This window comes from Bacillus rossius, chromosome 1 (assembly GCF_032445375.1).
Source record: "Bacillus rossius redtenbacheri isolate Brsri chromosome 1, Brsri_v3, whole genome shotgun sequence".
In the NCBI taxonomy this organism is placed as follows: Eukaryota; Metazoa; Arthropoda; class Insecta; order Phasmatodea; family Bacillidae; genus Bacillus; species Bacillus rossius.
In genome coordinates, this window is record NC_086330.1 from 99,286,245 (window position 1) to 99,301,443 (window position 15,199).

General features: G+C 34.5%; 1 protein-coding gene across 1 annotated transcript; it reads right to left on the bottom strand.

Annotated features, from left to right (window-relative positions):
* Positions 1-206: 206 nt before the first annotated feature.
* LOC134540719 (serine/threonine-protein kinase TNNI3K-like) lies at positions 207-14,903 on the bottom strand. The gene is made up of 4 exons (XM_063383617.1): positions 14,680-14,903; positions 11,967-12,066; positions 10,031-10,102; positions 207-3,475 (listed from the first exon to the last, which is right to left on the bottom strand). The coding sequence occupies exons 2-4, from the start codon at positions 12,054-12,056 to the stop codon at positions 2,885-2,887; spliced, it is 753 nt and encodes a 250-aa protein (XP_063239687.1). The 5' UTR covers positions 12,057-12,066; positions 14,680-14,903; the 3' UTR covers positions 207-2,884.
* Between the last annotated feature and the right edge of the window lie 296 nt (positions 14,904-15,199).

Consider the following 15,199-nt stretch of genomic DNA (forward strand, 5'->3'; position numbering starts at 1 on the left):
TAACAACAAGCACATTATTCTGAAGGGCAGTGTGCAGAGATTTACACAAAATGGCAGTTGTGGTGTTTTCACATGGGAGACCACACGAGAGACACTCAAAAGTAAGTTCATGTTTTAACAAGAACTCAGGCACAATAGTATGGTAAACAAATAACTTACAAAACTTATATCAAAACCAAATTAACAAAACAAACTATTGCCATCCCCAAGCCATGCAAATCTCTGAAGCAGGGCTGCATGCAAGGAAAAATATCCTGCACAAGAAACACAACAAAGCAACATGCCAGAACCATGCTCTGCTACCATTTTCTGCCGTTAATTTTACTCTTGGTTCGGTTTACCAAACCTCACCAAGGTAAAACACAATGAAAGACTCTGCATTCTTAGGTTCAATGACACTGCTTTATGTGTAGAGGTAGGTATACAAGTAGAGAGAAAATGCTGACTGACTCATCACGTGGCTCTTACAACCAACCGAATACCACAAATATTTATTAAATTATATTACATAAAAGTAACTGATTTTACAAGAAATAATAATCTTAAATCTCGGTTCAGGCCATTTTATTCTTATTTAAATTCTTTCTTTTTTTATTTTTTAATAAAAATAATATAATCATAATGCACATACTTAAGTTACAAAGATAATGAGTATTCAATATTTGAAAACAATAAATTATTAAACTTACAAGCTTGGGGCCCCGTACTATAATAAAAAATATTAAGACAATAGGCACATGGTTGGTTACACCAGTGGCAAATACAAAAAATACAAAAACATTTTTGAGATTAGTAACTAAAAAGATTAATTTTATTATTATTTATTAATGAAGCGACTGATTTATATTTTTACGTTATAGAGCCGATGATGCCGAAATCAGATTACACTTTATCCCGAAACATGCGGAAAGCCGAAAGATGAAAAGGAAAACTTTCCTTATTTAGAAGGCTGCATCCTGGTGCCAATAGCGGAAGAGACAAGGCTCACTCCTGTCCCGTACTTATTGGACTACCTCAAGCATTGCCCGGATGTCTCACGCCACTCACAAGGACCGCTTAAAGAATTAACAAAAATCACCAAAATTAAAACATTGGCAAAAAATAAATAACTAACATGATTCCCCATAATCAAGAAAGAAAACTCACCCCAAAAGGTGGTAGGTGGTAGTAAATTTACCGCATAATCCAGCGGATTAAAACAGAAGTAGTTAATGAAGGTGTTTACATAATGGCTGACCAATTAGGAAGAAGAAGGAGGCAAATATATCATCTCCTTAAGAAGCTACACTATAGATATTGACACAAGACGTCAAACTTGGTGAGCAAAAATGTAAACAATACAGGTTTAGTTCCAAAATTATCACTAATACATCTCAAGTAAATGAAAAAGGTTAAGGTAATTAAATATTAGTGTTTAAAACAAATACTTATTTTTTATAAATTCCTTTAAATTAATGTTCTTATAAATTAATGTATTTTGTTAAAAAAATATATATCTTGAAGCACTTCACTTTAGATTAAATATAGGTTTCTCATTTCTCCCAATTAACATTTAGTAATTATTAAAATACAAAACTTACATAACCAAGAAATTATTTTCAAAATTCACAATAATGAGCCTACATGATGTCCAGTTTGCAAAAAAAATAATAAAAAAATAAAAAACATGACAACAGGTTGAGTACATGCAACGTTACAAAGTGCAATGGCACATATTAAGAAAATTTTTCTTTGCATGAATTATGCGGCAATTAATTTTTAATTCGGTAGCTTTACTAATTATATTGTTAAAGATGTATATGGTAATTTATCCAATCATTTTAAAAGAAGACTTTTTTGGGCAAGATTAATGGAAACGTCATAGTATGGAAAATGTGTGTCAATTGAATACTTGCAAAAATATTTAAGTTTTGAGGAAAATTAGATTTATTCCCGTGTTAGGTGTTATTTAAGTGGCCCTCTGCATATAAACACTGCATCTATACTAATAGCAGTCTTTGGTATAATTTTTTCTCTCTCTCTTAAGAGATGCTACATGAAGGAAAAAAATGCTTAAACTATTTTAAATTTAAGAATGGTTGTCATTTGTTTATACTTTTTGAGGATCAGTGAGTTCATCAGTAGTAAAAAATGTCTAAAATGTATTTGAATAACGCTTTACTTATAGTGACCAATTACAATGCTGAATTTTTTTCTTATTCATTGTAAATTCTCTATTTTTAATCTTTTGACAAGGAAAGTATAGTCCCATTTAATAATACTCAACACTGTCACCGTAGAGTTTATTATGTATACTGTAAACTATACTAAACGACATTGGCAAAGATACTAGTGCTGGTACTGTGACAGTTATTCTACGAAGTAGATGTGTAGTTTAGTGCGGATACTTTGACAGAAATTCCACAACGTCTCTACATAAACTAGTACAGGTACTGTGAATGTTACACCAAGATATAATTGTGTAGTTCATTTGGGTTACTGCGACTGGTAATGTACGACATCTACAAAGAAATATTGCAGGTACTATGGCAATTACATCACGACGTTGATGTGTTGTTAAGTGCGAGAACTGTGACAAAACTCCATGTTGTCGGCAAAGAGACTATTAGGGTAAATGTGACACGTACTTCACGATGTCGGCAAATAGACCCGTGCAGATGCTGTGACAGGTACCTAATCTACGATTTTGATGTGTTGTTAAGTGCTGAACTTTGACAAGTACTCCATGTTTTCGGCAAAGAGACTATTGTGGTAAATGTGACACGTACTTCACAATGTTGGTAAATAGACTAGCGCAGGTGCTGTGACAGGTACCTAATCTACAATGTTGATGTTTTGTTGTGTGCCGAACTGTGAAAAGTACTCCATGTTGTCAGCAAAGAGACTAGTGCGGAAACTGTAACAGGTACTCAACGACGTCATTGTGGCCCTTGCGACGCGCCAGCTCCAAGGGCGTCAACCCATCACGGTCCCGCAAAGTCGTGTTGGCACTGGCCTCCTCGACCATAAACCGCGCGATCTCCAGGTACCCTTGGTCGGCGGCGCGCGCCAGCCCCGCCCAGCGCTCGTTGTAGTCGATGCCGTCGACGTCCGCTCCACGGCGCCACAGATACCGCGCCACCTCAAGCCTCCGGTACTTGCAGGCGAGGGCCAAGGGCGCGTTCCCCCAGGAGTTGCGCGACTCTATGCCAGCCCCGGCGTCCAGCAGCTCCTCGACCAAGGGCAGCTGTCCGCCGGCGACCGCCCCGTGGAGGAGGTTGTCGGCCGAGCCGTCCACCATGTTAATGCCGCGGCCGGCGTGCACCAGTACCGCGGTGAGCTCGCGGTGACCATCGTAGCCGATCTGCCAGGGCGCGTACTCCTCGCTCTCCGACACGGCCATGAGCTGGCGGTAGGCCGGGCTGGAGTGGTCCAGCACGTCGCTCAACTTGCTGCGCAGTTCCCTCCAGTTCTTGGTGCGATTGTAGTCCGCCACCTGCATTAAATTTGGTCTTTACTTGCCAATTTTAATTTAGTGACTTGTTGCGATAATTTAAATTCCGTAATACTATCCTTATTACCAAGTGAAATGCCTCAACATTATAAACGTTTAAATAGCTTTTCTGAGCTATGTGTGATATATCCCGGGCGATACTTCCTGATTTCATCACTCCAGGCACTTCTTACCATGGCCGAGTCATCGTAATGTGCGCGAGAGTGTAGGGTGTGTATTGGGATGGGTTCTATGACCGACGGCCATCTGACCTCACGGCGCCCATCATGGAAGAACTTGACTTTGAACTTAACCTTGAAAATTTGTCAGAATTTGCCAAAAATTACCCAAATTTTGCTCAAAATTCACCATAATTTGCAGTTTTTTGAAAAACAAATTCCGCAAAAAATCTTAAAAATTTTTAAAAATTAAAAAATTCCGTTTTGAGGGAAAATTTCCTGTGTTATTCATCAAAAATGCCAACGGCTTTGAAATTCCTAATAATGGGTTAAATTCCTTAAAGACTAGCATCTCTAAACCGCACCTTGAAAACTAGGATGCCACAGCCGCTATCTTGTATTAAGATGTAACTGTTACAATTTTCGTTAAGGCCGCCATCTTGAAAATCAATAATTGTTATGCTATAAAATCGGGGGGAAAATAAAATATATAAAAACATTAATTAAATTTTAATAAAATATTATTTAAAAATACCATTGTAAATATCGTTACGGTCGACATCTAGAAATCTAGAAATGTTGCATGTTTCTTTAGGCCAGCCATCTTGGATGTGTATGAAGTAATTGTTGCACTTTTAGTTACGCCCGCCATCTTGGATTTAGAAAGTTGTAAATATTGTTATGGTCGCCATCTTGTATGTGTATGACATAAACATTGCTCGTTTCGTTACGGACACCAGTTTGGATTCTAGATCGTTGCACTTTTCGTTACACCCGCCATCTTGAAAATCTGTAATTTTTATCAGATTTCATTTGAAAAAAAATTACAATTTATAAAAAAATAATTAATGAAATTGCTGGTAGCCAATCACTTCCCTTGTTGTTGGCTAGACACCTCCAGTATGTTGCCAGGCACGTATATTCAGTGGCCAGAAAAGCACATCCAGTAAGTGAAAAGATGTATCCAGTTGGCAGTTAAGACATTCTATTCAATAGCCAGGCATGTAATCCGCGTCCAGGTGAATTGAGTTGGTGGCGGACATAACCAGTTATCAGCTAGGCATGTCCAGTCAGCAGCAAGTCACGACCAGTTGGTGGCCAGGCATGTATTTGGCGGTTAGGCATGTTCAGTAGGTGTCAATATGCACCCAGTCGGTAGCCAGGAATGTCTATTCAGCGTTCAGGCACTTACGTCCATTAGGTGGCAAGTCATATCTAGTTCGTAGCCAGGCGCATCCAGTAGGTGATCAAACACATCCAATTAGTAGCCAAAAGATATTTTTCGTCGATACTAGATGAACATTTTAATCAGTTCATGCAGAAAACCATGCGCATAGGCCAAGCATCTCCGAACCAAGAGGTAATATTCAACGATATGCGACCAACATTTTAAAAATGTCATGTTCTATGTCACGCCAATATTCCACTCGTTTCTGAACCATGAGGCCAATCATGTCCTGAGTACAAACTTATCGATTGTCATTCGTCGTCAGAAAGGAAGCACATTTTGACGAAAATTCGACGTGGTGTGATACGATCATGTCATATGAATACGATGACAATATGCGCTAGGCTCCAAAGCACAATTTGCTCCAAAAGCTCCAATGCTCCAATTGCTCCAATTGGCCAACAGCTCCAACTGCTCAAATTGCTACATCAGCTTCAATTGGCCAACAACTCCAAGTTCTCCAAAGCTCCAAATGCTCCCATTGATGCAACAGCTCCAAGTGCTCCAATTACTCCAAGTGCTCCAAAGCCTTAAATGGTCTAACAGTCATTGGCTCCAACAGTATTGTGGTTCCAATATTTATTGGCTCCAACAGTCATTGACGCCAACAGTCTTTTGCCTTTAATAGTCATTGGCTCCAACAGTCATTAGCTACAATAGTCATTAGATTCAACTTTCATTGGTTTTAACAGTCATTGACTCCAACAGTCATTGGCTCCAACATTCAATGGCGCCAAAAGTATTTAGCTCTAAAAAGTCTTAAGCCTAGCTGCTATTTGGCTAATAGACTAGGAGGCTATGAATCCAAGAGACTACAGGACTACAGGACATCAAGACTTCAAGGCTTCAACTGGCTACGACGTTACAAGTCTACAAGGCTACGAGTCTATTTGGCTCTAACTGTCTTTGAATACTTTCAGCGGCAATAGTTAATTTATCTCATGCAAATGAACTTGTTGTAAGTAGTCCCGATAATTGCCAACAGATGTCGTCACGTGTTTTGTTAAGGTAAAAATTATTTATTTCTTTTTTGTGGGATGAGGGATGCTCACTAACGATCGCAAGAGAAGGAAGGCTTTGCTAGACACCAAGGAGAGGAAGGTTCGTCCTTCATTTTTGGCAAATTTTAACAAATTTTGAAGGTCAAGTTTATCCAAGATGGCCGGCATGACATCAGATGGCGGTCGGTCATTGAACCCATCCCAATCCACACCATGCACCCTGGTGCAGGAGCCCCATTTGTACACTACTCATGAGATATTGAATGCATGGTTTCTAAAGAACAGTTGGGAATTGAATAAAGGAAATAAAAAAATTAAAGTTTTATTAGTTGCGTAATATTTAAAATTAGGTTCTCTTTCATAAAAAATAATTCCATAGTTAGTCAAATAAATTAAGTTATACAAGTAAGATTTTAGGGAAAATTTTTTATGGTCTGTAAGTTTCAAATCCCAAGGATTTTAAAAATATTTTAGGTAAAAGATAAATTTTTATGACAACAACGTAATTTTATTCGCAAAAGGCTTAATGCTGTACTTTGAGATAAGAATTTTTTTGTACTACTGGGAGATCCATGCAAGTGAACAAAGAAAGTACATATTCTATAGTTACATCATAAAATTATCAAAAATAAAATTAATCACAGGACAGATTTTTAATGCTGCTACACTGAACTGCCATAGAGCTTTATAAAGGTAACAAAATAGATAGCAGTTACTTCGATATAAAACCGTACCTAATAGGCAAAATGCTGCACTGTATCACTAACAGAACATGTGGTTATGCCTACTGTACCTATTGTACTGTTCGGAACTTCACACAGCTCTCATAATACGACTGAATAGAGATAATTTTTTACCTAGAGGTAAAGGTATTATGTAGAAAAAATTAATATATATTTTATATTTAATAAGTAGCAAGTACTTTCCAATGATTATATTAGATGGCAGCAGCATCCAATTTTGTGGTATTCAATTCACATTGACTAGGTAACATTCTCCCGCATGAGTTATTAAGTTTCAAAATGGCGATGGGCTTTATGTTTGTATGATAATAATATCAGTATGTCTTAATGTGGCTGAGACAGCAACCCAAATAATTGTATGCAACTGGTTTTGGGGCACGACAAAACTATGGAAAAACTGCATGCACATTGGTGGAGATTATGTTGAGATTAAAAATATTTCTGAAGTGATTACACAGGTCTGCGATGAAAAAGTTTTTTTAATAAATTTATCACAAACATGTAGATGTTGGTCTTGTATAGCAAATATAAACTTTGTTGTAACGTATCACGTCACATTCTTTTTGCATATAGATAAATATATAATAGTTCGTTAGATCGGTAAGTTCGTTTTTTTTTTTACAAAATTGATTCCATGATCTATATTTCTATTCTATACTCTATAACCGACCATCCTATAGTCTATTGTTACTAACCTGCCTTTCCCCTGTGAGAAATAGTATCAAAAAAATGTTGTATGTAGTCTATGACTAATCATAGTTGTTTAAACTGCAAAAAAATGTGTAATAATATATTATTTTATTAAATCTGTAACTGTGGCTCCTCGGAGTTGCAAAAACAATCCAAATGTATTGTGCTATATTTGCGGACAATATACAATAGTTAAGCAAAGATTTAAAATAACAGACTTCGTAAAAAATGCTTATTATGTTTACTTCGGAATGAGGTTATGTTACCAAGAGAAACAGTGGGTTCCGCATACAGTATGCCGGCTATGTGTTGAAGTGTTAAGACAGTGGACTTACGGTAAAGTAAAATCATTGTCATTCGGTATTCCTATGTTGTGGCGGGAACAAAAAAATCATACAGATTATTGTTATTTTTGTTTGACCAATGTAACAGGATATAATTCTAAAAAATGCGCCAAAATTGTGCATCCTGATGTTTTATCTGTAACAAAGCCAGTTAGTTCCACATGGACCCGAATTACCCATACCAGTTCCTACTATCACTAACAGCTTCGAAACGTCTTTGTCACAAAACTCAGAACAAAGTGATATTCTGCAAAGCAGTGGTGAAATTTTTCACCCTACAAATGACCCTCGACCTTTAAAACAGCAAGAACTGAATTATTTGGTACGGGATCTTGGATTACCTAAGGACGCTGCAGAACTTCTCGGTTCTCGACTAAAAGAAAACAATCTATTAAATGTTGCCACTACATTTTACTGGTATGGAAGCAGAGAACAAGAATTTGTGGAGTATTTTAAGAAAGAGGATAATTTAGTATTTTGCTGTGATATTGGCGGTTTAATACAAAAATTCAATATTTAATACAATACACAAGAATAGCGACTCTTTATAGATTCTTCAAAAAGAAGCTTAAAGGTTGTCCTTTTGCATAGTGGCTATAAATTTGCATCGATACCTGTAGTTGAGTTTATCTTAAGAAACTTACGAAAACTTGAAAAATGTTTTGGAGAAAATAAAATGCACCGAACGCAAATGGTTAGTTTGCGGTGACTTAAAAATCATATGCATGCTTCTTGGTCAATAGCAAGGCTACACAAAATTCCCCTGTCATATTTGTAAATGGGACAGTAGAGCAAGATTTACATTGGAAAAAACTGATTGGAAAGTTAGAATGGAATTGAAAGTTGGAGTAAAAAATGTCATCAATCCGAGCTTGATAGCGAAAAAATATTGCTTCCACCACTTCACATCAAACTTGGTTTGATCAAACAGTTCGTAAAGGCATTACCGCAAGATGGAAATACTTTCAAGTATCTTTGTTCGTGTTTCCCTAGCTTATCTGACGCGAAGTTGAAAGAGGGAATATTTACGGGACCTAATATCAGGAAACTGATTAGGGATACAAAATTTGAAAAAGTGATGACAACCTTAGAACGAAATGCCTGGCATGGCTTTAAAAATGTCGTATCTAAGTTTCTAGGCAACATAAATGATCCTGCGTATAAAAATATTGTCCAGGAAATGTTAAACGCCTATAAAAATTTAGGCTGTAATATGAGTCTGAAAATTCATTTTTTGAAGTCTCACATTCATTGTTTCCCAAAAAATCTAAGCGACTACAGTGAAGAACAAGGTGAACGGTTTTATCAGGACATAAAAGAGATGGAAAGAAGATATCAAGGCCGTTGGGACGTTAATATGATGGTGGACTATTGCTGTAGGATACACAGAGATGAAATAAAAAATCATAAACGAAAACCAACAAAACGCAGCTTTTTTTAAATAAAACGTTATTATTAATTGTTTTCTTCATGTATACCTTAATGTTGTATTTTAATAGCTATAGACTCAATAAAACTTTATAAAGTATTCTAAAATGATTCTCGTTCATTTTATTAAATTTTTGTTTTGTTCTTTTTTCGTATTCAAATACTATATCATCTAAATCTGATAAATGTGACGTGGTACATGTCATATGAATATCGTTTTCTTTTTCTTTTAAGACACTTAAAACAAATACTAACCATTTTAAAAAAAAATTTTAAAAAAATTTCGCAGACCTGTGTTATCGGTGTAATCTTTTTCAGTTATATTTTTTGACTTACTTAATGACTTTCCCTAGAAATTTTCATTGTAAAAGACACAATGCATAACTGTTAAAGCAAAATAAAAATAAAAACATAACAACTATCACAATATTGATTCTCTTGGGAGTGCAAAGCAAAGGAAAACGAATATATGTTAAGCATACTGAAAACAATCTACTGGAAGTTAAATATAATTTAGTGAATAGAAATATTGTTACAATAACATTTTGTTGCAACATAGCCAGACCACCTTTTTTCAGTAAGAATCATATGTAATAGTTCTGTTGTTATTACATCTACATCCTACAATATTGTATGCTTCTAACAACACATAACATGTGTCCTTATATTACAGTTTAGTAGATATGAGCTGTCGCTACTAAGATTTTGTTAATACAATACTTATTTTTCACAATTTTCAGTATTTTCTCAAAATAATATAAAATAATGTAGAGAGATTCAAACAAAATCATCATAATAGATTTAGACAATTTTTCTATGACTATTTATTTAGTTTCTTATAAGATATTTGTCCTTGAGACATAATAAAACAAGTTCGAGAACATATTTCTTGTCTACCTCTCCTCTTAAGAGGAAATAAGTGAATATTTCCAAACTGATATTTACCATATTCTTGATGTTGAATTGCTGTGTGAGTAATTCCTGAGTGTTTTTACACTTGTCGTTCCGGATGGATTGCTGAAAAATATTAATTTCGTTTAGTAAATATCCTTAAATATTACCATTTATGTTAACTACATACATATCAAAAAATATTAAACTACAGAATGCTCTTAAATATTTATTGCAACATTACTAATTTAAAATTAAGATTTACATTATGTTTTAGATACATTGTAGAAGTAAACACGGTTGGACTTAACCACGATACATTTATCACCTAAGTTTCATTTATAGAAACTAATTGCACGCTACTTCTGTAATTAGGACTTTACATTCATCACACCACTGTCATCTCTACGTGTCTTAAAGTCCAAAATCCTTTGTTTTTAAGTCAATATCATTAATCTATGATTAGAAATATATAAATTAATAATCAAATACTGACGTAGATTATATGATGTGCTATCTGCCCCTCTTCGTGGCTACGCCACTGCATTACAAATCATTAATACTGAAATGTCCGTCTCCAGGAGATGAATGAAGCTTCAACAATGCAAGAACCGTTGCCAGGAGATGAAGAAATCATTAAAAATATAATAGCGAAATTTCATCTACAAGTACAAACATTCTGCAATAAATGGTGTTTTTTTTTTGTATCTCATATTGACAGTGACCTTCCTCAAAGGTCAATTTTTAAATATTCATTACGTTCAGAGAAACTGTATATTTGTGTAAGAATCAAACACACAAATACCTTTATATTTATACATATATATATAGAACATTTTACATACCTAAAAGCAAGGGATGCCCGTGAAATTAAAATTATCATTCCAGATTCACAGTTAATATTTTGCTAGCATAAGATACCCCTTCCTTCCCCCAAAAGAGAGGCTTGTTTGTTCCAGTTGGTCCTGGGCCTCCACGCTTCCCCCCCCCCCCCCCCAGGATATTTACGACATAACAAAATGTATAGAGTTAAATTATGGGACACCTCTATAAGAATGAATTAACCTATTATATAATTATTTTAATGAATTAATGATTAATTGACTTGACTTAACATCTCGATGACATAATGTCATTATAGGGTAATAGAGGTGAAGATATGTAGGTAGAACTTTATTTATCTTAATTAACTTACTAATTTACTAATAACAATCGTTGGCAATACTCGAATAAGATAGTCAAACAAATACATAAAACGTAAAGTCGAGATCAGCTGATAGACAAATAATTTGCGGTTCTAGAGTTTTTAAAAAAAAGTGCATTAAGAGTCGTAGCTTAAGTTGTATTTTTTTTTTTACAAATTTTAAAATCTCCTTCCTGCACAAGTTTATTACAACAAAATTTAGCTATGCAATAATAAATAACACATATATAAAAATTTCAAAAATAAAATAAAATATTTTTTACTTTTGAGGAAAATTTTTTTCCAGTACTTATGCGACAAAAGTTTAACATATGGGTCATTTTACTATTCAACAGTAAATATATTTACAATGCTAACCTTCGAATATATCCTGCTTATGGAGTCATATTTTCAAATAACTTGCTAAGTTGGCACAGTAATTTTTTCACAGTATTAATTGTCAAATTTACCAGTTATGAAAATTAATACACACATTTTTTCACAAGGAACTTTTTTCAAATGCAAAGAGAGCGTTAACTAACTATATAAGTTAAAATACGGTGGATGTTTTACTGTTTCGTGATTTTTTAAATCTATGTTGTTTTATTTTACACTTTAATTTCTGTGCGATGTCTTTTCATAATCAAGTGTGTCTGACTAATGTGAGGCAATGTAGGCCTACAACTTCCACACAGACCTCCCCAAAGTAAGTAATTGAAATTGTTTTCTATGCATGGTACATCAGAAATATTACTTAACTTTCTTAACGTAACTCACTTAAATACACATAACAGATTAAATTCTTACCAATAAAGGATCCAGAACATTTGCAGCCAAGGCAGCACCGGCAGTCACCAGGAGAACAATCAGAATATTCGATGCCGTGAAGGAAGCCATGTTCACAGCCCTGTAGCAAAAAAAAAAATCTTTTAGAACACAAACCTACCTTGAGGAATTTATAAATCAGACAGAGGTAGTATATCATGAAAATAAGTAACAATTTTGAGGGAAATTTAAATTTGGATTGGTTTTCGGGTTTTTAGATTATTGTAACTTTTAATTTTTTTAATTTAAAAAAGTACAAAATCTAATTGTTTTTATTGTCCATTTGTATAAATGCAGAATATTGGCTTTAAAAGAGCAAACACAAAGCAATTAGTCAAATAAAATTAATTGTTACGAAAGATTTGCCTAATGATTGGTGACAAGCAATGAAATAAAAATATGCAATGGTGACATATTGAAAAATACGTTGCACTGACGTACTTAAACCTAACTTATTATATAAAAATACAACTTCTCAACATTGTAGGTAAATACGAGCTTTAATACGGTAGTAGAAGGTATCACACTGTACAGTCGTATAACTACATTATTATTTAAGACACTAAGTTCGTACTATTTTTCTAATCTTATATATAAAATTCTCGTGTCACAGTGTTAGTTACCATACTCCTCCAAAACGACTTGACCTATTTTTATGAAATTTTGTATGCATATTCAGTAGGTCTGAGAATCGGCTACTATCTGTTTTTCATACTCCTAAGTGATAATGGTTGTCCACCCCTAACATTTTTTCTTGGACAAAACTTTATTTTTTTTTATATAATGTGGCATCAAAAATACATACAACACTAAATTTTTACCCTTCTATCACCAACCCCTAATTTTTAATAGAATTTTATATTTTTCAACCCCGGTCGATAGCTGATCAATTAACACTTGATCAATCTTCCCCGCCAGGGGTCTACCCGTGTCACTTCTCGCCCCGTAAACAGCACGGAGTAAGGATGAGACCGAAGCCGGTCTCCTGTTTCTCTCACACAATAAGCCTTCTCTCACTCCCTCCACAGTTTTCGGCCATTATTATTGTTTATGCATGAAGCGTAGTAGTAACGTTTACAATTATAATTTTACTATCTTAGTGTAACTCTCATATTAACTATATTCTCAAGTAAATATATTATTAATTTGCTGGACTATAATTATTTTTTCATATTTTATTAATAATTAATAAAATAATTAATTTTGAGTGTAGTTCGCACCATTAGTTAATTAAGTGATTTACATAACCTCAAACGTACTCAACGCGTGTCACGAGTTCCCACCAACAACGGCTTTTGTGTTGTAAGTAAAAATAATTCTTATACATTTATTATAAAATCAATAAATTTATTTTTTATTGATATCGAAAATAATTGGGTAACTATTTATACAATGAAATTATATTCAGTTTTCATTAAATCATATGCAGTTCGATTTGGCGAATTCATACCGAAATGACTGAGTGGTAAGTTGGCAATGATAATGCAAAGATCCTCAATAGCAATCAATGCTGCATTGTACATATTGTCGCTGAATGTTGTCGTTTGATCGTTGCACCGTGTACGATTTTGATGCAACATATCATCAGTCATTGAATCTTTGTGATTATCCCACAATATCTCTGCTCGGGTTGGGAAACATGTAGTCAACACTATAGCGAATAGTAGACGAATTTGTATTGCTGTACAGTTTAATCCTGCTTCAGCAAGCATACATTCCCACTGGATTTGCCAGGCATGCCACCGCATAATTTACAATTGAAGGTTGGATCTCAGATTATTTTACTTCGTAATTTGAACCCACCACGGCTGTGCAACGGTACACGAATAGTCATTAAAAAATTAATGAAAAACGTCATCGAAGCCAGCATTTAAATGGCAAGTTCCGAAGTGAAAATATATTAATACCACGAATCCCTTTTATACCTACAGATGTGCCAATTCAATTTAAACGTATTCAGTTTCCGAGTAGATTGGCATTTGCAATGACTATCAATAAGTCCCAAGGCCAAACGATGTCTATTTATGGCTTAGATTTGAGCACACCAGGTTTTTTTCACGGACAATTATACGTGGCATGCTCTCGAGTGGGTAAACCATCCAGTTTTTTGTGTTAGCTAAAGATGGGCTAACAAAAATCATTGTTCACGCTATAGCATTAAGAGATTGATATTGATTGTTACTGTTACTATCGTAATTAATTAATGATGTATATAATTTTAAATAATAAATTAAAATAAGTTATAAAAAATAATTGTTGGTGTTTTGTTATATTTATATTCCCTCATCGTTCACAGTGCTCCATGCTTCTTTCACCACATCACAACATCCTCATATACCACATCATTACACACTTACAATAAGTTAGTTATTTTTTTTCTACACTAGAAATTCCCTAAAAATAATTTATATGGCGAAACAACGTTTGCCGGCTCAGCTAGTCATTATATAACTCATTAAGGTTTTAATGAAAAAATTTCACTAATTATATGTCTATTGAATGATTTTCTTTGTTCTAGCGATAATTTTCTATAATATTTCCAACCAGTATAAATAGTTCTTATGCACAGTATATTTTTACTTATTTCATATAATCTTCATTAAAACACGAATTGGGTGCTTTAGATTCTCTCTAATAACTGAAATTCATTAGCATTAATAAGTGGTTTTCAAGAAAATTTTCTAAAGCAACTTACTGTTTGTACGGGCCTTTTGCGCAGTTGTCAAGAATATTTGATCTGGCAGATGAGAAACACTCAGCATAACTGAACCTCAGAAGCAGTATTGAACTGAACGACCAACTTTATATGTAAGAGAGATAAACTCTGACTTCAGAAAATAATAATTTATTTTAATATAAATATAACGACTCCCTTGCTGGGACACAGATAAGCACTAGTCAGTAGCAGAACTGCATCTCCTAGTGTTACAAGATTCTTTCTCTGCAGGCCACCAAGATTATCTGCGAGGACTGAATTCTGTAAGGTCATAGAGCATGTTCCAGTTGATTTTTAACAAGGCTGACAAAGATAAGCAAATAACATAGATAATAATTTGTAACCAATCAGCTCTGTCGGAATAATCTATAGCGGCACCGTTAAAAGGTTCATGTGAATCGGAGAGAAATTTTGTGGGAAAACTTTGCGGAACTGCTTGCTGGGTGAAAAAAATGTAAGTTTAAATTGACACTAATAGTTAACTAAACACACAGCAAAG

Excerpts from the sequence above, each read along its gene's own strand:
- LOC134540719 (XM_063383617.1), bottom strand. The coding sequence starts at position 12,056 with ATGGCTTCCTTCACGGCATCGAATATTCTGATTGTTCTCCTGGTGACT. Across the intron at positions 10,103-11,966 it reads ATGTTCTGGATCCTTTATTG|CAATCCATCCGGAACGACAA; the intron begins GTAAGAATTTAA and ends AATATTTTTCAG. Across the intron at positions 3,476-10,030 it reads AATTCAACATCAAGAATATG|GTGGCGGACTACAATCGCAC; the intron begins GTAAATATCAGT and ends AATTTAATGCAG.